This window comes from Anoplopoma fimbria, chromosome 18 (genome assembly GCF_027596085.1).
Source record: "Anoplopoma fimbria isolate UVic2021 breed Golden Eagle Sablefish chromosome 18, Afim_UVic_2022, whole genome shotgun sequence".
NCBI classification, from domain to species: Eukaryota; Metazoa; Chordata; class Actinopteri; order Perciformes; family Anoplopomatidae; genus Anoplopoma; species Anoplopoma fimbria.
The window spans coordinates 9,681,324-9,704,905 of NC_072466.1; the positions used below are offsets into that span (position 1 = coordinate 9,681,324).

The window sequence follows — 23,582 nt, forward strand, 5'->3', positions numbered from 1 at the left end:
TTGGTGTTTTGTAGGTGATCGAAATGTTTGTAGGTCCAAATATTTTGATTTGGATCTGCATCAAAACATTCATCTTGAAAACCCAATTGAGGTCGGTCTTGAGAGGAGGAAGGATTTGCACCTTTAAGGGCTCTGTGCCAAATCCTCCACAAAAGGCGGTCCACTGGAATGCACTTCCACTGATGCACATAATATCTGTTGACAACCTACCTGACCTCCTGAGGAAGGAGGTACTTTTTTATTACATCCCAGAGAGCTACAACAAGCCGACAACATGAAGCCAAAATCTCTTCCATCGAGGTTGTTTGACAGAAATTCTGCATCAGTTGAAACTCTGAATGTGCAAGCAGCAAAATATCAACGGCATGTGGATCACCAAGAGAGTTTGGATCACTCTGACCACAATGACAGCCAGTCAGTGGCAGAAAACAGCAGACAAAATGAGAGGAGCCACAGAGAAGTTCATTTTGCATTCCTGCCAGAGAGGTATGAGCCGCTGGTGGATGAGGAGGCAAAAGAAGAGAGGAAGAAAAGGAAGAAAGCAAAGTACAAAAAAGTCAAGAAGGTTTGTGTTTTTCTTGCTTTACATTTTCTTGAAATGTTGACATTCAGTGAACAGGAAACTGTATTAAGGTACTGTAATAGTTTCACTTTGGTTAAGTAAAAATGAACCCCAACATTTCATTTAATGTTGAGGTTCACAATCAAGTTGTTTTAATGGATAAATTATTGAAAAACCAGCAAACTCAGAAATTGATCAACACAAATCTATTGCCACTGCCATGCTACAAATTATCTCGAAAATGATTAATTTGCTCAGTATGAGGGCTATTTTTTTGTACTTTGGCTTTTATGCTGTCATAATTCCACATTTAGGTTGTGATTATTGAGGTAATAACTAGTCATAAAAATGATAGTTGAATTGTGTACAGCTTTAAAGCTCACTGATCATTAGAAGGTCATAAAATTAAATAAACTTGATCATAAAAATGAAGATAAAAGCGTGGAGAAACAATAACAAAATATACCACAGTTTTTGCTTTGCTTTATTATCTATTCTCCTGTGTGATCAATAAACCAAAGGCTTTAAACTATGACCTCAAACAGCATGATTGAAGACATTAATACTGATTAACACGTTTATCAGTGACCAGGCAATCTTTGTTTGTGTTGAACAATAACATACTCTTATTAGTATTTTATTGTTAGGTACTATATATATACTGTTTTATATTATCAGTTTGACTCAACTTCCAAACGTATGCATACCTATATGGATGTAGAGATTGAATAGCAGTTCAACTGAAGTCATATTTACTCACTATAATGAAAAGGATAAACTTTAAAAAGTACAAGTACTGAGTTACATTTTGTTCATGTTCAGTGAATATGAATTTATACAGTGTATTTTGTGTATGAAAATTCTTAATTAATCCAACTTTTTTCTTTTCTTGTAGTTTTCATTTGGGTAAATTGAAATGTGAACTCAATATATGGCATTGATCAATGAGCCTCATTCAATTCATTCTAATCCAGTGTTGATTATTGAAAAACTCTGGAACCAGTAAGTTGATGAATCTACACCATTGGTTGTCTAAAAGTAATCAAATGATTGCAGATGCAAGTTTTATCAGAACTGAAATCAATGAGCAAAGATCACCTTTACCCAACAAATCATCAGCAGTCTTTCAACAGTTTAAATTGTTTCATTTGTGATTTATAGAAAATTACTTGTGAAGTGTGATCACAACTAAAATTACTTTATTTGGACATGTCAAACTATCATTATACGTTTTATAATCTTTACCCTGTTATAATGTCATTTGTTTTGTACTTGACCCAATAATCAGTTTCAAATTTAAATATATTCTACTGGTGAGTAGCGTCCTTTGTACATACTTCACTAAGGAAGTATGACTGTTTATGCTCAAGTTTTCTAAAACATCTGACTTCCTGTATCCGCTTCAGCCGGTCAGGCAGTTCCTGTTCAAATAGTACAGCAGACAATAGTGTTCACTGGGCTTCTTGTTTATATAACAGCCTAAATAGAGACTGCACCTCTCCTCCTGTGGTGCTATTGTTCTAAAGCCCCACATGTGCAGTTTTGTTTTAAACAGATTCTGCCTGAATTCATGTCAACTCTTAATTCCCATATTTGTTTAACCTAATTCTGTCAAAAACACTAAAAAAAGCTTTGTAGCTGAATGATGTTGGAATATAAGTGATAATGAAATGGCCGTGTGGTTTAATTCACCCTTTGAATCCTACTCTGAATGACAGAGCAGCTATCTTAAAAATATAGATTACTGCGTTATTGTTTAAGTCTGCAGAGTTGATGATTTAGTTATGAATGTATGTTTGTCTTTCAGAATGTTGGCAAGGCACTGCGCAGCACCTGGAAGTGTCTAATGCTTGGTCTTTACAATTTTGCCCTTGGCTACTCTACTCCAATCACGGTGGCGGCTACGTTTGTCCCTGACTTTCACCCAGGAAGAAACACGACCTGAGCCCAGCCACCTGCAAACTGCACTGTAGCTACCAACCAGTTAACCCGTGGACACTGACCAAAGACTTTGATATGTTGAGTATGTTTAAGTATTTGAAATTAGGTTTTTATATAAAAATAAAAAGATTGTAATCAAAATATTAGAAGAATGATTTTTTACACCTTTGCCTAGCTCACTGTGAACTTGTTATGCATTTGCTTTTCTTACTGTAAAATTGTGATCTTATCGATTGTTGTAGCTATAATAATATAAGGTATTGCTCACTTATTTTTAACCAGATTTGGAGGAATATACAAGTTAAGATCATAAAATCAGAGACGGAATCTGTAACGTTGCTCTTTGCATAGATCCAATATGTATGTAGGCTAAGCACTCCTTATTAAACCTAAATTTCATATTGCTCATGCATGTATTAACCCCTGAAAAACATGTGCATTTTTCATTTGGAGAATCTTTTTTTTTTTTTTAATCAAGCATCTAGCTGGTGTTTGCATGTGTGCAGAGGGATAATGTGGGGATGTGGCATCTGCAGCAGGACAGGAATGGCAGGAACATTTGCTGTAGCTGCAGATAAAGTGAATCAGGTTAAATATACGTTACAGGCAGGAAACAGGGAAGTGATCGTCAGTGAAGTACGAGTTAATCAAGGCTGAAAGGGTGTGGAGAGATACAGGGAGTACGAAATCAGAACAACTGGACCGTTGATCTCAAGAGCATTCTGCAATACTCAACCCGTCTAAGCATCAGACTGATGGCCAGCAGGCAACTGATGGTGATTTGGAGGCTTTGGATACATTTGTGTGGAATACAAGTTTAAGATGATTCTCGGATTGGGATTTTATGGTGTGACTTTTGAAGGTTGTTTCTAACATTTCAGTGTTTCTGTTCGTGTATGAGTTTGTTCAGTTTGAAGGTTTTTCTTGTCATGATATTTGTAGGTTGATGTATGATAAAATGTAAATAAACTGTCCAACAAAATTAAATAATTTGTTAATGGTGGAAAAATAAAATAAAATTTCATCTCGAAAAAAAGGAAAAACACAAACTTGTAATTTCCAGAATGTTATTGAATATAAAAGGACACAAGCTAATATAAGGAACACAGAGTTGTGTGAGGGAATAAAATAAACTCTTATTGCAGGTTGCTTTCAAATGCCTTTGTTGTCACAGGCAAAGCTACAGCACACTGTTGCCAACTGTCGAGTCTCCCAAGGCCAGGAACCTATTTAGTTTGAACTCAAAGTCAATGGGACGTTCCCGGGGAGACCGGTAGATCCCAGTCATCGCTGAACTGAGGTAGGGAATGAGCGCACAGTTCTCTTCGAACAAGGCCAGCTTCTTTTTGTACTTCTTGCGGCTGAAGTCCGTGCTCTTGTTGTTGAAAGCTGTAAAAAAAAAACACGAGATTTAATTAATTAGATTGATGAAACATAATATAATTGCTTTCATAATTGTTAAGTTCAAGCAATTCACACATGCTATTTCATTTTGGCGCCTTGCCTACCTTTCAGATAGAAGGCCACGTAGAGGAGTGATGATCTTTGTATACTGAGGAAAGGGTACTTTGGTTTGAGACACCCAACCGCTGTCATGGCCTTGATGACTGATACTGCCACACCCTAAAAGAAAAAAACAGACTTGACTCAAGCAGGGCAGATGTCAAAGACACTTAAGCAAAATACAAATATAAAATAAATGTTTGAGTTTGTGTCTGACCTGTTCCAGATAGCCCAACGTTGGAAGGGAGGTGAGGGGTATAGGTTCACAAAGAGGAGGAACTTTAGTGGGCAGCTTCTGGTCCCAGTAGGCTTCAGGAATCCTTAAAAGATAATATCTCAACACCAACTTTCTATCAGTATACTATCTGTGATGGCCAAATAAAACCACCCTTTCTTTAATACAGGTAATGTAAAACTTATATGTACAACTAACCGTGTGAAAAGAACACATGACTTACAAAACGTTTCTTAAATACAAAGACATAGTTCCGCACCTCATAAACTTGTCCTGGTGCTGCTTTGTCTCACAAATGTAGATCCTTTCTCGGTATTCCACAGCATATTCCATCTTTCCTCGAACCAGAGCTTCATACCTTATGAAAAGTAAACCTTACATGAACGGAGAACTATCTCATACACAGCACTTATTGTACGTACATATTTCTGTACACACTTGAATCCCTTTGCACTGACTTATTTTGTTTTGGTTCTTAGAAAATGTTTTCTCAGGAAGTTAGTAAAAGTGAATAATCACGTGTGTGTCACAGGCAGATTTGAACATCATATGATGTTCAATATAACAAACCTTTGCTTTCCATCCAGATAAGTGACCGGGCAGAAGCCCTTCATCTCAACCTGCTGGGGGAACCTGTTTTTCACCTGAATCTCAGTTATCTTTCTGGGCAACAGGTGGGGTTCTGGGAGAGCGTGTGCACAGCCAGGAGGTACGAAATGATCTGGAGTGGACAGGAACCGCTGTGGTCGAGAGAGCAACGTACAATGTCACTGTTCAAATCGTTTATTTGCGCGTTATCAATGCTTTTATAAATGTAACTTAAAAAATATTTCTATTTTGTTTTCCTTCACGATTTCATAGTGTGATATACAAATACTTTCATCCACTGGATAGTGGAAAATCAGTTTAAATGGACAAGCTGTCAGCTTCGCCACACTGACCTCTAGATGTTCTTCGCCACACATCTTGTAATAGTGTCCCGCGTACTCAGCGGCGTGAGTTAAGGCTGTGATATCTGAGCAGTCCACCAGGTGGTGATGTAGAGCCAGACACACGGGGCAGTAATGGCCAAACTCTCCAAGCCGACACTGCAGCTCCCTGGGTGTGATGCACAGTCTGTTGATGGAGGCAGCTTGCTCTTCAAAATTAAAAAGCAAAGGGGGGGATGATTAAATACGTTTTCATTGCATAGAGGGTTTGGCAGTTATTTTACTGTAATGTCAAAAGCCATGCTGAGCTCATTTCTGGATAAGCTTCTAGTACTTACTGCTGCGCGTCCTCTCCATGTAGTTGGAGATATATTTCATGCTGATGCTGACCTCCTTTATAATGCTGTTCCAGATCCACCATTTGCTATTCAGGCCATCGAGCAGGATCCAGTTCTGATATTGGTGTTGGAAGTGTTGCCTTACATGCTCCATCTGCTGCTTGTAACAGGAGTTACGAATGTGGAGGATCTCTGAGCTGTCATGCGTCAGGTGAGGCCTGCAGTGGTAGAAGAGAGGGGTACACGACATGTTTTCATACATTAACTTTGAAGGTTTGTTATTTTAAAAACAGCTCTCATACTTGTGATTTCTGATGTGTATTCATAAAGATGATTATAGTTGCTACTGATGTGTGTTTTCTCACTAACTTGTTGGGCTTCATCTTGTCCAGAAGGCCTCTCCTCAGCACCTCCACTGTGTCCAGCTCCAGCTCAACAACTATCATGGGAATGATGCTCCGAGACAACATCATCTCTGCTTGCTTAAGTGTCTTCGGAAAGCCATCCAACACGTACCTGGGATGCCATTAAATATTAACTTCTCAAACAAACATCCTCAAGTAGCATGTGCAGATTTCTTGAGAGTCATAGTAAGAAAAAGTCTTGGCTTGAAACTAAAGAAAAGCACATTGGTCATTCTAAAGTAAAAGTTAGGATCTTTTCAAGCCTTGAGTTTTAATAACTAAACAGAACGGATGTCCCTAACTTACCCTCGAATGCTGCAGACCGAGCTCATGAGCGCCACCTCCAGACACTGAATGGCCAGTTCATCAGGCACAGCGAATCCCTGGGAGAGATGCTTTTTCACCTGGACAGCCAGATCAGTGTGCTCCTGATTGCTAAGCACTGTACGCATAACACTGCCAATGGACAGACAGGCCAAGCCATATTTCTGAGCAAACATCTGTGCAACTGGAGAGTTCAAGCAAAGTGAGAGAAATACAGAACATGGAAAAAAAGGATGAAGAGAGAGATTAGAGATTGAGAGATTGACTGAGTGTAATAAACAACAACTCTGTGTGGATGATTTTGAAGCTGTCTTGCTGTCTTACTAGTGGTTTTTCCAGATTTGGGTGGTCCAACAACTGCCATTTTAACAGGAAGGGACAGGGTGGGCTTTGGCTGCCTGAGGTACTTTAAGGGGTTCAGCATAAATGTGCTGCGGTTCTCCTTAGACCCAAAGAAGTAGATATACTGATGGAAGATTAGGGGATATGTGGTATTGAGAGGCCACTGCAGAGGCTGGAACAAATCTCTCTCTTTATATTGCTGTAGAAGGGGGGAGTATGGGGAGAAAACAGTTTGTTAAAATGCACAATGTACAGGACAGTCATGAAAGTATTTGAAATAAAAAGACACATGTGACATTTCCTAAATGATATACCTTTATGGGATCCCAGCAGCCAAAGGCACTGTGGAGCTTATAGGAGGAGAGCAGCAGCTTATGTGCCAGGCTGTATGAGATGGGTTGGCATCTTTGGATGAGTGACTCCCTGTTGGTCAGCAGGGGCTGGATTTTCTGGAGCAGCTGATTCTGTACAATACGGGGCTTGCGAGAGGCACTGATTGAGACTTTGGATATGTTGAGTTCACTCAGGAGCTCCTGATGATAGAACAGCACAAAGCAGAATATAGGAGTATAAGGGAAATTACATGAATGTGCATTATGCAGACCTCATAAAGTCACATTAGGTTTATCATAGATCCAACTTGTGACTCTGTAAAGCAATAAGATTTGTTCTCGCAATCAAAATGTAAAAGTAATTAATTAGTTAGTTAGTTGTCAAAAGTAAAATTAAATCGTAACGTCTAATGATGACAATTTCCTTAACTTACAACCTTGTTTGTTTGAATATTGTAAAACTTATTTCAATCTTATGTATATTCTATGCAATTCTCCAGACTGTTGCAAAATAAAGTAATAAATGTGCATGTCTGGCTACTTCATTAGTATGGTGTTTTTGTACCGTCACAGTAACGAGGCTGTTTTCATCCGTCAAATAACGATCTGATATCTCCATCTCCAGCCTCTCAGACGCCGCCTCCTCAGTTTCCTCATTCTCCATGTCTTCATTTTCCTCCTCAAAAGGGAACTCCTCCTCCAGCATGTCCTCTATCCCATCCTCTACGTTACCTTCAGCTTCATCCTCTTCATCGTCTTCTTCATCCTCACGATATCTTGACTGAGGAGTTGAAGATAGGAGTAAGGAAGGTTAAGCAGTGATGGAGAGGGGATAACGGTGGTGATAATGAGTTTGTTTACCTTTGCTTTTGCTGCCATTGTGAGTTCAGCCCTTCTCTTGGCAATGTTGTCCTCCTGTACCAAAGAGATTTACTTGTGGCAGATACTCACACACAATCTATAGTCACTGCCAGGACAGTCAGTTAGAATAATGCAGACAATAAAGTTGTTTTTAAAGATATTCTCCTGAGTGGACACTTGCTTACCCTGTTCTTCTTACGTAGATCATGAAGGAGGTTCTTCCGTCCTTCGCGGTGGTTGCGGCGCTCATGCCAGCTTTTCAAGTATGTCGGCAACAGACGGTTCTGGACATCTGTGACATCCACCGCCATTATTACCACAACGTCCGGGAAAAGATGATTCTGCAACATATACTGCACCTCATCTGGATTGTGAGGGAAGCCCTCCAAAATAAAACCTGTAGATCTTCAAGATGGAGAATGGTAAGGTCAACAAATACACTCTACATGTAGGCAATGTACATAAATACATATATAATGAATTAAGGTAAATAGGTGTAAAATATGTAGGGAAGTGTATACGTATGAAAGGTCTGTATGTGAGCCTGTGTTTTTAAGAGGGGGAAGAAGCAGAAAGGGAGCATGCATGAGAGATTTATTTAATGATTTATTAAAGGAACAATATTTGGGGAGTGACGCTTATTAGCCCTCTTCCTGAAAGTTATTATAATGTGCATTACATTAAATACAGTAAGTAAAGTGTATTGTGTGTATGTGTAAAACTACATGTATGGCTCTTCTTTCCAGTATGGTGCGATAACCATATCCAGGATCTGTGGAGTCAGTGGATCTCCATCAGACAGGTAGGCTTTGATTGCCTTTTCCTCATCAGTCAGAACCACTTCCTGCTGTAGACACACAAAATATTTCAAAATATCATTATCCTCACAGGCACCACAATACTGGAAATCTTGCTACAGGGGAGTTTATCCAAAGCTGACCTCCGTGTCATTTATGTTGGCGGATGTCTCCTCTAGCTCCTCCGTCTCCTTCTCGACGTCCCCCCTGGCTTCCTCTATCAGGGCTTCCAAATCATCAGGAGACTCCTCTGAAGACTCTATCTCATCAGCATACGGGACCCGCTGCTTTGTCTTGGCCATAATGAGCATTTGGAGTTGTTCTCTAAACTGAATATGGAAGATGCCAAGCTGTTGGGCGAGCCACTCACCATGAGTGGTCTTGCCGGACCCTCGGGTGCCAAGCAAAACGACCCGCAGGACAGGAGGCTTGGATGGAAGGAGATAAGAAACTTGTTAGGGATTTTTTTTAGCTTGTCTTACTTTGAATTTTTATTTCTCTACTTATGTCAGCTTGTACCTTGAGAGGCTCAGTCTGTGCAACAAATTGAGCAGGGTTTTGAAGGAAGGATACCCTGGCTTCGAGGTTTGAGAAGTAGAAGGTCTTCTCACGGTACATGGCGGCAATTTCCCCCGTACACGGCCACAGGACATCATGTTTTTTTAAGGCAACAGGGCAGAAATGTTGGGTATCGCCTAATAACCTCTTGACTGTTGTGTCACCCTGCTTTCATTGAGAGGAAGGAGAAAATGTTTGTTTATATCATTAATTGACGACAAAGCAGTAAATAAAAGGTCTGTATCTTCAGTATCTTAAATTGTAGTATTATAAACCAGTTTATGATGTCAAAAATGACTTATTTACTGACTTCTTCCTCCTCCTCAGCTGCATCATTGTCACTGCTACCTTCCTCGGCTCTCTCCATCTCAGCTAAGGCTTCCATATCCTCTGCCTCCTTGTCCAGGTCCTTTTCTGACAGTTCCCAAGATACATGCTGAAAGGGTTCTGAAAATCATGCAAACCAGGTTGAATTAAATTTCTTACACTATTAGAAAAAACATCAAAAATCTGTCACAAGTATATTATACTATATATTAAACCTGATTGTCCATTCTGGTCAATTAAAAGACATACGGTTTTTGGTGTAACAAAAAATTCAAGACTGTCATTGATTCAAGAAAGGTTGCCCTCACTCTCCATTTGAAGAACCATCTCTTGTAGAAGGTCCTCAGGGCTTCTGTCGCCAATCTCGAGTACTGAGTGGGCGACAGTTAATGCGGACTGCATTTGGCCCCATTCAGACACAAACTGTTGCAGTTGCAGTTTATAGTCATTCATCTCTGGGCCGTCTGGATAAGCCAGGTCCCAATGATCAGGTTGTACCACATCTTGAGCAAAACAGAATGTAAATGGTGAGAGTTTAGGATGGAGAGAGAAACGGTTATTTTGTTTAATGCTGCTTTTAGGGTGCATGGTATGGTTAACTAATATAAAAAAGGAATGTAGGATTTGAAACAATGATATTGGCAGGATTTGCAGGGCTGGTAGTGTCGGATTGATCAGGATTTTCTACAAAGGAAATGAATTCATGCTTTATAAACAGTGCGGGTTAAATTCTGCAGGATCAAGGAGCCTTTGTGAATTTAGGCTGCTTTAGACATACAGCTGGTACCTTCGGTCTCTTCGGTAACTGTCTCCAGATTAGTTTGCAGCTCTGCAGGCTTGGCCTCAACCTCTGATTCTGTCTCCTTCTGGTTTCTAAAATGGTCAGCAATTAAGCACAAGACCAAAGGCTGCATAAACAATCCATTTCCGATTTAATAAGCGATCAAATTTGACAGTATAATTGCAGCTGCACTCACAAGGCCTGTGTCTCCTTCTCAGATTGTTCGTCCTGCAACCTCTTCCTTACTGCTTTGTCCACGCTGTCCTTGTTTGTCTCATACAATCTCTTCAAAACTGTTCAACACATTTAAGTGCAATGATACATGAACACTGACAGAACTTTAATATATACTCAAGTCTACATAGTCAAATTATGCTGTTGTGTGTCTCGTACCCTGATTGCCATCACTGTCACTGAGACAGAAGAGAACGTCTGGCAGGATTCCAGCTTGATGTAAGGCATTCATTTGGGAAAAGTTCTTGGGATAGTTGTCAAGCACCCAGCCAGCATCAGATTCAGCCTCTTTAGTCTGTAACTTCAGAATTCAAGCTGTTTATAGATATGATACATATATTTCCTATCTCAACTCGATTTCTTAATTAAACTTTAGCTGGTTCATTAATTTGAATGAACTTTGACATCATGTTTACTGAATATGGTGAATGGCAAATGTTAAAAAGATTTCTTACAAATAAATTAAATCCATTTATAAAAATGGATTGAATAGGACAAAAAAGCTTGTGTAAATGCAGCTGCCATGTTTCAGATTTTGACAAACCTCTTTTATACGCTTCTCCAGCACGTCAGCATACAGGCTGAAGGGAGATGTGCTCATATGTTTAGCTTCTTCCAGCGCAGATAGCACCATGGCTTGTACCTCTGGATGATCCTCTGTCACTGAAAACAGCAGAAAACATTTGCACACAAATATGGTATTTTATGATGGCACAGCTTCCACACATGAGTCAAATGTTCAAAATAATGCTATATTGTAGTTTGAAGGGCTGGTGTGTGAAATAAAACATTGTTAGGGGAATAGTTCTTAAGCTATGAAACTTTTTGTTGAAGTTATCTCAATAATAACATTGTTACTGTATTTAATACAACTGTACAGGTGAAAATGAAAATCACGATCATCAACAAAACTAAACTTGCCTGAGTTCAGATCGCCATCCTGCTCCTGCTCCATCTTCATCTTGATTTTCTCTATAGCGATCTGTGTTGTCTCCTCTTTGATTTTGTCAAGCCTCTCCTGCTCAACCTTGTCCAGAACCGGCTGCACCAATACCTCCATATCAAGCACCGAAGCATTGTAGTGCTGAGCTAGAAGCTTACATAGAGTGCTCTTCCCCGCCCGTGGAGGTCCAATGATGGAAACTCTGCAAGGGGGACTGGGCATCGGCGGAAGTAAGTACCGTCTGGGGTTTGTGACAAACTTCTGGTAGGCCTCCTGAGATGAGAGGACGTACAATTTGTCCTGGAAGCTGCACAGGGGTTGAAATGAGAGTTGGTTGACATTTTTTCCCAGTCTCATTTGAAGCTGTATAGATTCCTCACCTGGCCACAGAATACAAAAGATCACTCACCCAACACATAATTCAGGCTTTCCAGGAATGACCTTGCCCTCCCTGAGAGCAACAGGACAGGTCTGGCTCCAGCGGCTCCTTCTCCATCTAAAGCCAGGGGCCACTGTTCTGGAGGAGGACATTGTTCTCAATAGGTCTTCCTGGAATAGAGATGGACTCAGTATTAAACAAGTAAAAAAATCCAGCGAAAGGTACATTTAATGCGTCAGCATTGCCTTTGTGTTTATAGATGTGGGTTATTTGAAATACATTTTTTAATAAAATCTGAATATGGTCACTAATGGCAGACCGTGTCAATGTCCTCTGGCAATTCTTCATCATCAGTCTGGTGGAGGAGGACTGGAATGGAGACACGCTTTATTGCCATGGATCCAAGACGAGACATTACAGACTAAAGACAAAACAATAAAGAAAATAAATCAGCCCATAGAATACATGGGTAGTTGAAAATGCACATTTACGCTCAAACACACACACATATGCCACACAGACAGCATTGCTGTATCAAATTCAAGCCAGCGCCGGACTAACAATGGCTACTATTTAAAACATACTTTGGTGAAAAAATCTATTCAAGAGCATAGGAAATGCAAAGTTGTATTGTTAATTATCATGTTTGCAATACTGCAGCCTTGAAGATGATTCATTTATCCCTATTGCTTTACCGAATGCAGCTCTTCAGGTGGGTTGTTTCCATCCAGCTCCAACAGGTAGAGTGGGTTGTGGCCTGTCATGTAGTCCTGAAAAAATACAAATTAACTTACAATTTACTAGGTTTAAAAAACATGTATTTAGCAACCAGAGAGTTGTTTTGTTTTTGAAGGGCAATTCATCTTAACCTTTATCTGATTTGATTTACAACAGAACATTAAACCTGGTTGTTTAATCAGTCTACTAGTCTGTCAGACCATCTCTATATTATAAGTTATATCTACGGTAACATCACACAAAACAGGAGACCACAGAGGATAGCAAAACTGTCTTTAATAGAAGAATAGAACATATTTAGCTACCTTTATAATATAAAAATACTGGTGGCTTTCTAAATAAAGGTTAAAACTTTTACACAAACGCAATATCTTTGACTGCACCCTGGCTTGAGAGAAAAATCACCCATCAGAGGGGCAGATATTTATCATGTAATTGCACACAATCCATTGACAAAGTTCACAATATTTATAATGATTAATAAATGGATGGATGACTTAATTTCAAATGATCAACCCAACTAAAAGCTGCATTATGTGTGGGGAGTGATATGTTTGTTTAACTTCGCAGTGTGTGAGCCATTCAGAAATGTTGGAGCCTTGGGGAAACTCACCTCCAGTGGTCTGAGCATAGTATCTTTGTACATGTTGATTCTAGTGAAAGCATTTTTGGCAAAATTTCCGGGTGTCCAGCCAATAATATCCTTTTGAAGTTCCTGCAAGCAAAACAACCCCAATTTATATAACAGGATATCATGACAGCACGGACAGGCCTTTTTTTTTTAAGTATTAAAGGTTATGGTTGAATAAGAAATATTCATTGGAAAAAAATAAAATAAATTAGAAAGAATAAAGTAAAAAAATTAAATCTAACTTTTTTATTTACTGTGTCCAAATAAGGCCAAATATAATGACATTAGTTAATGCAGGTAATATTACTAAGAATAATCCAAAACAAGTTATTCTCTAACGCCAAAGACAGGAATGGTTAAACCCCGTGGAAAGAGGTGTTTTCCTTTTAGCCATACCTTCTCCTCCTCCTCCTCCTCCTCCTCCTCCTCCTCATCCTCCACCTCCTCATCCTTGTTCTTCCTCTTCTTGTTAAACACTTCCTTACGTTTCCACTGTTCTCCGCTGTGAAACTGCCCTGTCTCTGGGTGCTGCTTCAGACCCGACAGCCGATGGACCAGGTCCTTATCTGCACACTGGTGGAGGATGGCAGTGTTAAGTTCATAGATGTACCAAAGTTTGTCAGAATATGAATGTTTAAATTGTAAATACTTACAAGGTAATTCAAAAAGGAAATATATTACTTGAAACAGTTGCTGCTTAATGCAATGCACAACTCTAAAAAGAGGACAAGTTGGTTACCTTGATGTTGATGATGAAATCAGGTGTTAGTTTGAGGTTTTTGATCAGCTCCAGCTGCTCATGAATTGTCAGACCCTCTTCTGACAAGAACGGTAGGCAGCTCAGTACATACCCTGTAGTGCAACACATGTTTAATCGAGAACAAGCAGTAGCAGAGCTCACACACTAGTGTTTTGAACTGAAATGTGCAATCTGAATACATGACCACTATGCTGAAACTGAGTGAGCTGCATGATTTACCATAGTGCTCCACTTCTGGTGAGTTAAGCCTGGCAAGAATCAGCTGGAGCACCATGTCTTCTGGTACACTTCTCCCCTCAGACAAGATATTCAAGAGCTAAACGAAAAAGAAAAGCAATTCATACAGCATATTTATATATACAGTATATGGGAAGACACATGATGTTCAAAAGGATCACATAACCTTTGACACTCACCTCTATGCCTTGCTTTGTTTTGTTTCTTAAGTGTGTGTTTAGCAGATCTGTATCTGAAAAATTATAAAAGCTGATGAGAAATATCTGATTGAATATGGGACAATGAACAGAAATACAACGATTGTACTTACCATCAATTAAGATACACTTCCAGGACTCTGCAATTTTTTTGGCCAAGGTGGATTTGCCAACACCCTGCCACAAAGAATACCACAAAAAGAATATGGGGTCACTTAATTATATTGAGGGTATTAGAAAAGATGCCAGTGTTTTGATGTGCTGTTGCTCAATTGTAGGGGCTGGTGGCAGCACTCTAAACAGAGTTTGTGGTCGGGGAGTGGAGACTGAGACCTCAAAACCAATAAACTGCACCCAGCAATGTTCTCTGTACATTAAACCTACATTCTTATAGCCTGTAAAATGTTGTTAGCACTTGAGTTGTTAACAAAATTTAGTAAGGACTCTATTAAATGTTTGATACTCATTGTGTTTATTTTTTTGATGTAATAGCTTCATGCTCTATGCATATTTGCCAACTAGCAAATACCAAATGATGATGGGACATCTTATATACAGGTGTGAGTCAAATCTTGAGCTTTACGTAAGGAAGGCCATTTATGCATGTGTGTGTGTGTGTGTAAACCATTTATGATTGTGTGTGTGTAAACCATTTATGCATGTGTGTGTAAACCATTTATGCATGTGTGTGTAAACCATTTATGCATGTGTGTGTGTGTGTAAACCATTTATGATTGTGTGTGTGTAAACCATTTATGTATGTGTGTGTAAACCATTTATGCATGTGTGTGTGTAAACCATTTATGATTGTGTGTGTAAACCATTTATGGTGTGTGTGTGTAAACCATTTATGCATGTGTGTGTAAACCATTTATGATTGTGTGTGTATAAACCATTTATGCATGTGTGTGTGTGTGTAAACCATTTATGTGTGTGTGTGTAAACCATTTATGCATGTGTGTGTGTAAACCATTTATGTATGTGTGTGTAAACCATTTATGATTGTGTGTGTGTAAACCATTTATGATTGTGTGTTGAAGGCGAGTTTGTGTGTGTAAACAAAGATACATACCGGTCTTCCCACTATGATGAAGCAGGTGGGTTTGGCAAGAGCCTCTCTCTCAGCTTCATCTTCTATCAGGTTGTCCACCAAACGGTCTACTTGACCTAATTGAATATCAACGTAACGTGCAGAGAGAATGACGTCATTGACAGAAAAGTGATAGACAAGATCAATGTAACAGAAGTTTACTCACCGTCACTTTGGAGCATTGTTATATGCTTTTTTTTTTTTAATCCGTTTAAACTTTTAACATCGTTTGAGGGACTAAGATAACGTCACCTTTACGTAACCTAACGTTCGCTTCTCAACGTTAACAGTCACCCGATGCGGTTACCGTAGCAACCAACAAACTAAGGGGGGGAGGAGGGGGGGTCCACGTTGACGATACATACTAAGATAAGATAAGATAAGATAAGATAAGATAAGATACTTCTCAATTCCACACTTGTTAGTAAGTTAAGCGCGTTAAGAGTGGAGTATATTCAGTTTAAACTGCCATAAACAATTGTAGCTGTTTTCTGCCAATGAAAGGTAAAATCGAGCGTCAATTATGAATCGCATTTTTCAGCCCTTCGAGCTTTTTGGCTTTGAGAGCCACCGTATCAGATCGGTCATGACAGTCACCTGACTAAAACAAAGTCATGTTACTTTTCACTTACATGCTAGCCGTAATTACTACACACGGTTAATTAATCAAAAACGTTCAAAGACGTAATTTAGGCTACCAAGGGAAATGCATATCATCTTAGCTGGGGAGGAATTGTTGCTAATGCGGCTAGCTAGCTAAATTAATGGTAAGTAACGCAGCTTAGCTGGGACATAGGACGCAAATACAATGCACCCAGTGGCTAGCAGTGTCATGTTTAACTGACGTATGTATGTATACCTTGTCGCTTTTGTATTTTATGATGTGAGGTATTGGATTTTTATATCGTGTTTCGTTTGCTCTGCAGCTTGTCTTCTCTACTGGGCTGTGACTGTTTGGAGGATACAGGGATAAAGATGCCTCAATCAGCCGCCACCATCAGTGGGATCCAGAAGATGGTTCTGTATGAAACCAGAGCCGTACGTCCGCAATGATCTTTATGTTGTTATTGTCACTTTTTCGTAATGACTTGCAACACGCCTGATCAGTCGGTTCAGCGGTTACACCTGCAAGTAGCCAACGACAGCTCTCTCAATTACAGCCCTTGACAAAGTGCTGATTGTAAGGACAGGATGAGGGGAAATGATTTTTATTGAGCAAAGGAAAGTTACCAGAGCATGCCTGTGGTAACTTTATTTGCAGAAACTTGTTTTACATTCATACAGGTCCACATCTTTTCTCTTTGGAGCCATTTAACCCCCTCATTTGTTATTGCATTAGAGGCACACACTACCTTGCACAAGCACTGTTTCCCAGCTTTCTAAGCCGAAAGAGCTTTGCTAGTAAGGAAACATTTTTTTATTTAGGGCAGACAATATTCAGGACATTTGAATGTTCAAATCGCTGACATTCACTAGCTCATCACAGCCAAAGTCCATCACTTGTTGATAACAGTTATTGCTCTTGCTGAAATGTGGAATCTAGTGATGGATTTCCTAATAAGATAAGATAAGATAATCCTTTATTAGTCCCGCAGCGGGGAAATTTGCAATCTCACTGATGTAAGAAAGCCACCCTTCATCTATGATTAATGTCTTTAAAACAAATTCACAGATGTAAACACAAGGGTGGAAAAGGAAGTAGAGATTTCTGTAGGAAGTCAGCAAACACTAGGTGGCAGCAAAATAATGTTTGGGATGATTTGCTACTCCAGGGTTTCCCCAGTCTACTTTGATTTACCATGAACTCCATGGTGTCAATTACAATGTCTAGACAGTCAGAATGATATCAATTTACCAGACAACATTACCTGTAAATATACATTTTGTTTTGATTAAGTTTGTACACATTTGGTATAAATATGCCAATATGCTCACATGACAACAAGTTCTTGTGCATGCTTCTTTCCTAATTGTGGGTGTTGCTTTGTTTAGCAAATCCATTTTTCCCCCTTATTTTCAACGACCTACAATGACACCAGTGTTTAAATACGGGTGTGCTATAACAGTGTGATTGATGGCTGATTCAAAGTCACAAACATTTAGACGGTTAGGAACGAAAACATTTGTCACAGTTGAGCTATCATAATTTCTTATTAAACCCCTACCTGCCCATTTTACCGAACGGTGGATGAACTGACGATGGCTCCATAGGATAGTGTGAAACAGGACCAAATGGCTCTAATGGTTGCGGACTGTACTGATACATGGTGTTCCAATTTAATGGTCTTTAGAGGACAGAAAATCTTTAGTCATCTCCCAACCCATTGTGAGAAAATAATGATTTGAAAGAAAAAGTCATACAAGAAAGACAGACATCTTAACAATGCACATAATCGAATGTAGCCTTATGATAAAATATGTGCTGTGCCCAAACGTACTCTAGACTGTAGCTACTATAATTACAGTGTAGATTCTCACATACGATTCTATGATGTATGGATTGCTTTTGTGTGTAATTTCACAGGCTTCTGGTACATTTATTTCTCCTTGCGAGGCTCTTTGTGGAGAGAAAAATGATGCACATTATGGGAAAATAATGCCTGAAGACAGTTATACTTTAATAATGATCTGTACTGTAGACTTGGCTTATAATCACATGGACTGTTTATGTCTATTGAAATTTGAAAATGTGTCTTCTCCTTTGACACATTTACCTACAGTGTTCTTATGCAATCACACAAGTTAAAGGATTATTATTGTAATCAATGTGCACATATTCCCAGAAGCAACCATGTAGGCTATATGGCAAACACCAGCTTTGCAAAAATGTATCATAGTAATAGTATACATGTATGTTGCTTTTATGTTTCTTTCCAGAGATATTTTTTGGTGGGGACCAATCAGGCACAGACCAAACACAGAGTCCTGAAGATTGACCGCACAGAGCCTAAGGACCTGGTCATTATTGATGATAAGGTAAGTGCAGAGTTTCCACCAGAGTTAGTGCAGTGCTAATGTATATGGTTATGTAATACAGTACCCGCTCGGATAAAATTGTACAATCACTCAGCCTGTCCCAAGTGTATTATGGGTGACAGCTTAGCTGTGCAAGGCTGCTTGCGCCTCCTTTTTCTTCTCTGTTGCTCATTACCAGGATCTATGAGCTTGGATTTGATTTTTTGCGTTGTGGGTGATTATGATTATGATGTTTGTTGTTATGTAGCATCCATGACTAAATATCCATCACCCTACACTCTCATTCCTGCAGATATTATTCTGACCCTGTTTGTGGTTCATTTGATTGGTAGGATAGAGTGTTTTATAAACAAAGTGTGGTTGCTTGAGAATGTGATGAAGAAGTGAAGGTGAACAGGTTTGAAGCTTGAAACGCAGCCTCATCTTTCACTTTCTCTTAGTTCACATGTAAGAAAAGCTAGCGCACATAATTAGGGCTGTGTATTGGCAAGAATCTGGCAATACAACACATATTATGATACAGGGGTTATGATTCAATATATTGCGATACTGTAAGTACATTAAAAAAGTTAACTTTTTCATGCACTCAGAACAGTAGGATCTGCTTTTGCATTTATCAGTACCTATAACATCCAACATCATAGCACCACTTTTCTGTGCAATCTGAGCGACTGTCTGCTATGAATCTTTACATGTAAAGTTTAAGAGAATTTATACAGTATCACAAAACATTTTTTAAGTTGTGAAATCCATGATTTGGATGAAGAAGGCTCCTGTGAAGATGACTTGCATGCAAATGTGGTTGGTGGGTTTGCATTTCTTTCATAGCTGCTGTTAATGCATTGAAATTCTTCTCTTAATGCCTCATTGAGGATCTTCAACCCTTTTCTATAAAAAGGCGATTGCATCAACAAGGCCTTCTAATCATTTACATACTATTGCACAGAAAATAACTCTATATAAGTCTCACTGGCTCTGAATTAGGCAATTAGTTAACATTTGCCCCCATTGTGCAGCCGCTTGTCTTCTGTGAAATAAATACACATAAATGAACAACTTCTTACAGCTTTATTCATGAATATCTGTTTGTGTATTTGTCTATAGCATGTGTACAGCCAGCAAGAGGTCCGGGAGTTGCTGGGCCGCCTGGACCTGGGAAACCGCACCAAGATAGGCCAGAAGGGTTCCTCTGGTCTTTCCAGGGCTGTCTCAGCCTTTGGCATTGTGGGTAAGTAGAGCCCCTCGACTCTCTTCTTCACTGGCATAGCAACAACCATTGTGGGGCGCAATGGTGGCAACGTGTAACTCATTTGTTCTACAGCTATCCATATTGACCTGGTTTTGCATATTGCAGTAAGTGCTGGAGATGGAAAAACATAAAATAAAAGGAACACCTGGGACTTCATTGTAATTCATTACAATATAGCCCCGCATCTACCTTTGTGGAGCTTATAATGTTAAATTTCCATCTGTGGTGTAATCATAAGCAACAAGAAGCTTTTTTTTTTTAACATTTCTAATACTTTCCTTTTCTTTAAAAAAAAATTACAATATTGTTTGGGAGATTTGCTTATAACTATAATATTGATATACCGTGCCTATTAAAACTCTTTGGTGTTATTTTATTTTTTGTTTATGTTTTGTATTTTTCTAATCACTCTCAAAAAGCCACATGAAATCCCTTCTTATTCAAAATGGTCTGAATACTTTTTATAGACACTATATTCTTTAATATATATAAACTAAATTGTGTTAATAACTAATCTCTGCCCACAACGCCTTTTCATTATTTTAGTAAATTAACACTTCTATTAGTTGTGAAAACGCAGGGTAGGAAATGTTATCAAAGCTTCAAATAAATAATGATTTATTTTCTGGAAAAGACAAACCTTTGAATCACAATGAAAACTATAATTCTTGATTCATTTTTGGAGGAAGAATAGCTCATATCGTCTGTATCTGTGCTTTGGACATTGGCCTACAGACCCAATTACAAAACAATCTATTTTTTCTGGCCTTTTGTAACCCGAGACATGGAAAACAGGTCATTTTTTTCAGGTCAACTTGTTCTCTCTGTCTGCCCCATAAATATAAGCCAAGGTTTGTGTTAGATGAGAAGTTTGTGAAACTGCTCATCACACTCTGTATGTCCTCCGCCTGCGTTTTGCACTCCAGTGGCTGTGTGGGAAGTAATTTGTGTGACTGAACTCTGAGTATCATGTCCTCAAGTCATCACCTACATTTCATGTAACACACACTCTAATACACACAACAGAGGAGTGTTTGAATGTGTCCCCATTACTTGTCTTGGTGATAATTTTTCAGGACCCGTCATCACTGAACCTTGATAATTCCCCTGTAATGGCTGTTTCTCTGTCCTCTGGACGGGTTATTGATGGTAGTTAATTTGTTTGTCCTAGAAGCGTTCATTTGTAAGAAAACAATTGCAGACACGTTGGAGTTACTCATTTCTGCAACACATACTTTCTTTTTTTTTTTTATACATTTTTGCATTTATCCCCAAAAAGGAATCTAATTCAAAACCACTTATGAGCCAGAATCAAATGAAACCAAACGATAACCTCAACAAACCAACTTTCTTTCAAAGATGTTACTGCCTATTAATTCACCTATTTCCCTCGTAAAATTAAGCATGTGCAAAGTGGCTCTAAACTTTCATATCAGACAAACATTATGTTTCGGTAATACCAGCCGGACCAAATTAAGGTTAAAAAAATCATAAAAACATAAATTACAAGATTACCAGTCTACAGCCATGCTAGAATATCTGTGAAGCTGCACTTAGACACAGTTTGGTTTTCAGGTAGTTGCTAACTTTAACATGCCGACATAGTCACACCACGGAAGTTAACATGCTAATGTTATCTTAATTCAATGTTAGAACCATAAATATCAAATATGGTGGTGATTGGGGGCTGTTTTTAAAATCAGTGTTTCTTCCTCTGCAGAGCATGAATGTAAAGAATATAATTTCAAATGGGAATCTATCCACTACTTGTTGAGATATTTCAGTCTGGACCAAAGTCGTTGACGGACTGACGAACTAACTCAACCATAAAGTCATGCTGCTAGTGTGGCTAAAAAATACATCACAATTGCAACAGTTGTACTGTACATTCTTCTCTCCAGTTCATCCAGTAGGTGTTTGTGTTTGTGTATGGAGCTGTTTCCATTTCCATTTGTGGAAGAGAAAGATGCTAGCAATCGTTAACTAATATTAGCAAGGCCCATCCTGGCCATGATAGCAACACATCCAAGCTAATAATTCAGCGTCATCACTGAGGCTGCAGATAGGTCGGTCACACTGACACAGACATATTCTGACTTTGACGTCTTCTTGAATAAATAAGATTCTTCATATGGAATAAAAGAGTGTTTTGGCCAAGTTGGGTTCAGTCTAAGTTGAGAGACCCTTTGCCTGGTACATTTTTAGAACTGTATATAATGAGTACTATTATTGTAAGTAGAATTGTATTCTCCTTCATTTGCCTGTTTTGTCAGTCTGACCCCATCACTGCCAGGAAGCAACAAAATGAACTAATATAGGAATTGTCATTCAGCAAAACCAATAGGGAAATAATATTAAGTTTGCTCTCATTTAAGACATAACTTGCAAGCTTAGTTGATTGTTATTGTGCTGTGAAAAATACCCCACATTTGCAAATTTGGATACACCAGCTCATACTTACTGTAAATGCTTGAATGAATAGGCACTCACAGTCCCAATTAAAGTCATCCTTGGTCTAGTGTTGCCTGTAAAAGAGGAATCCTTTGCACATTTGAATAGACTAATTCTTAGGTTGTTTAGCAGATGTGTAAATTTAGTCAGAAAAGCATAAAACTATATAAATAAGAATAATGATGTCTTACAGGTGACTAAATATTATATTATGTGAGGCAAAATTAAGCAGAATTACTTAATAATTAAATCCACCATCAAAACAGAAGTGTCATTCCATATTTAATGAAAGTATGACCACATAGAGCGACTTGTAAGATACTCGTACAAAAATAAAGAATATCAAACAATTGAATCTCAAAACAGGTATCAGTGTAATATTTAGACAGAATGAAAAAATGATCTTAAAGGGATAGTTAATCCCCAATTCAAAAATACATACGTTTCCTCTTACCTGTGGTTCCATTTATCAATCTATATTGGCTAAATAAATAATCTATAATAAACATGAAAACCTCTACATCAATGTATCTCTGGTGTGGAGTTAGAAAGAAACAATTTTAACAGACCAGCTAGCTCTTGATCTCTCCTTGAAGCTAGCGGCTCAAGGCTACATTTGCCACTACTAGCATAACATACCAAGCTTTGACCTTTGACCCAACTGTTATGGTTCAAGGTGCATTTTTGGTAACATAGGTGCCATGTTCTGACAAGGAAAAAGAATAAAAGGAATAACTCTGGTTCTTCTGCATTGATTTAGATCCTTTGTTAAAAAAAGTCCACCATGAGTCTGACAATGTTATATGGAGGAGCAGTGCTAAATCAGTGTACTCTTTGATTCATTTAGTGCTATCTTGGCAATTCACACATTTTTAACCCTCAACCCCTAAACTCTGCGATTATACCACTGCCTTGAGTTGTATAAAGATGTATAATGTGAGCGCTTTGGATGTGTAAATGGGGATATCTAGCTTATTAAATCTAATAAATAAGATGCAAATCTGATATTTTACCTTTCCTCCCTGATAAACACACAGATCTTTCAAACTCCATGCCCCATTAATCAAATTTTGCAAACACAGAGACTGAAATAATTGATAAAGTGGAATAGTGTTGAGCCATGTTTTAGACCGACTTTATTTATTTATGTAATTGGTTGTTTTTGTATCCACGGATTTACATCATACTGTAGGAGCCAGCATTTGTAGCATTCTCTTTGTATGTTGAAACACAACGTCAACATCATTACAGCACAATGATACTGGAACATCTGTTATTCTAAGTAGTCTGAATGAACAAGGACTTCTTATTCAGGTGCAAAATTGCCTCTGTGACACACAATTCATCTGTGAACAGTTTAGTCTCAGCAGTAATATAATGAAGGTGTGTCGTCAGCATGCACAATTACATAAATTTCTGGTCTGGATGGGGCATAATAATCAGACCATCTAAAAAAAGCAAAG

General features: G+C 38.6%; 3 protein-coding genes across 3 annotated transcripts in view; 2 read left to right on the plus strand and 1 right to left on the minus strand.

Annotated features, from left to right (window-relative positions):
• The first annotated feature begins 63 nt into the window (after positions 1–63).
• On the plus strand, positions 64–3,501 carry LOC129107156 (required for drug-induced death protein 1-like). Its single transcript, XM_054618557.1, has 2 exons — positions 64–565; positions 2,370–3,501. The coding sequence occupies exons 1-2, from the start codon at positions 275–277 to the stop codon at positions 2,505–2,507; spliced, it is 429 nt and encodes a 142-aa protein (XP_054474532.1). The 5' UTR covers positions 64–274; the 3' UTR covers positions 2,508–3,501.
• A 128-nt stretch (positions 3,502–3,629) lies between these two features.
• Positions 3,630–15,628, minus strand: ak9 (adenylate kinase 9). Its single transcript, XM_054618736.1, has 35 exons — positions 15,610–15,628; positions 15,426–15,520; positions 14,467–14,530; positions 14,336–14,388; positions 14,139–14,235; positions 13,899–14,011; positions 13,556–13,732; positions 13,142–13,243; positions 12,486–12,560; positions 12,110–12,211; positions 11,821–11,960; positions 11,390–11,718; positions 11,013–11,131; positions 10,628–10,763; positions 10,431–10,527; positions 10,241–10,326; positions 9,762–9,956; positions 9,437–9,573; positions 9,088–9,291; positions 8,712–8,996; positions 8,497–8,618; positions 7,957–8,176; positions 7,772–7,825; positions 7,476–7,691; positions 6,893–7,111; positions 6,561–6,777; positions 6,219–6,420; positions 5,878–6,024; positions 5,509–5,726; positions 5,183–5,379; positions 4,812–4,981; positions 4,501–4,599; positions 4,224–4,326; positions 4,012–4,126; positions 3,630–3,892 (listed from the first exon to the last, which is right to left on the minus strand). The coding sequence occupies exons 1-35, from the start codon at positions 15,623–15,625 to the stop codon at positions 3,684–3,686; spliced, it is 5,130 nt and encodes a 1,709-aa protein (XP_054474711.1). The 5' UTR covers positions 15,626–15,628; the 3' UTR covers positions 3,630–3,683.
• A 384-nt stretch (positions 15,629–16,012) lies between these two features.
• fig4a (FIG4 phosphoinositide 5-phosphatase a) overlaps positions 16,013–23,582 on the plus strand; it is a 44,853-nt gene continuing 37,283 nt past the window's right edge. Inside the window, 4 exon segments of the mRNA XM_054618495.1 lie at positions 16,013–16,210; positions 16,370–16,481; positions 18,321–18,419; positions 19,524–19,647. Coding sequence (XP_054474470.1) covers positions 16,419–16,481; positions 18,321–18,419; positions 19,524–19,647 — 286 coding nt within the window. The 5' untranslated portion in view covers positions 16,013–16,210; positions 16,370–16,418.

Coding starts and splice junctions, on each gene's coding strand:
- ak9 (XM_054618736.1), bottom strand. Junction 14,389..14,466: donor GAAGTGTATCTTAATTGATG/GTAAGTACAATC, acceptor ATAATTTTTCAG/ATACAGATCTGCTAAACACA. Junction 5,380..5,508: donor CATGGAGAGGACGCGCAGCA/GTAAGTACTAGA, acceptor TTAATTTTGAAG/AGCAAGCTGCCTCCATCAAC.
- LOC129107156 (XM_054618557.1), top strand. CDS start 275: ATGAAGCCAAAATCTCTTCCATCGAGGTTGTTTGACAGAAATTCTGCA. Junction 566..2,369: donor AGTACAAAAAAGTCAAGAAG/GTTTGTGTTTTT, acceptor TTTGTCTTTCAG/AATGTTGGCAAGGCACTGCG.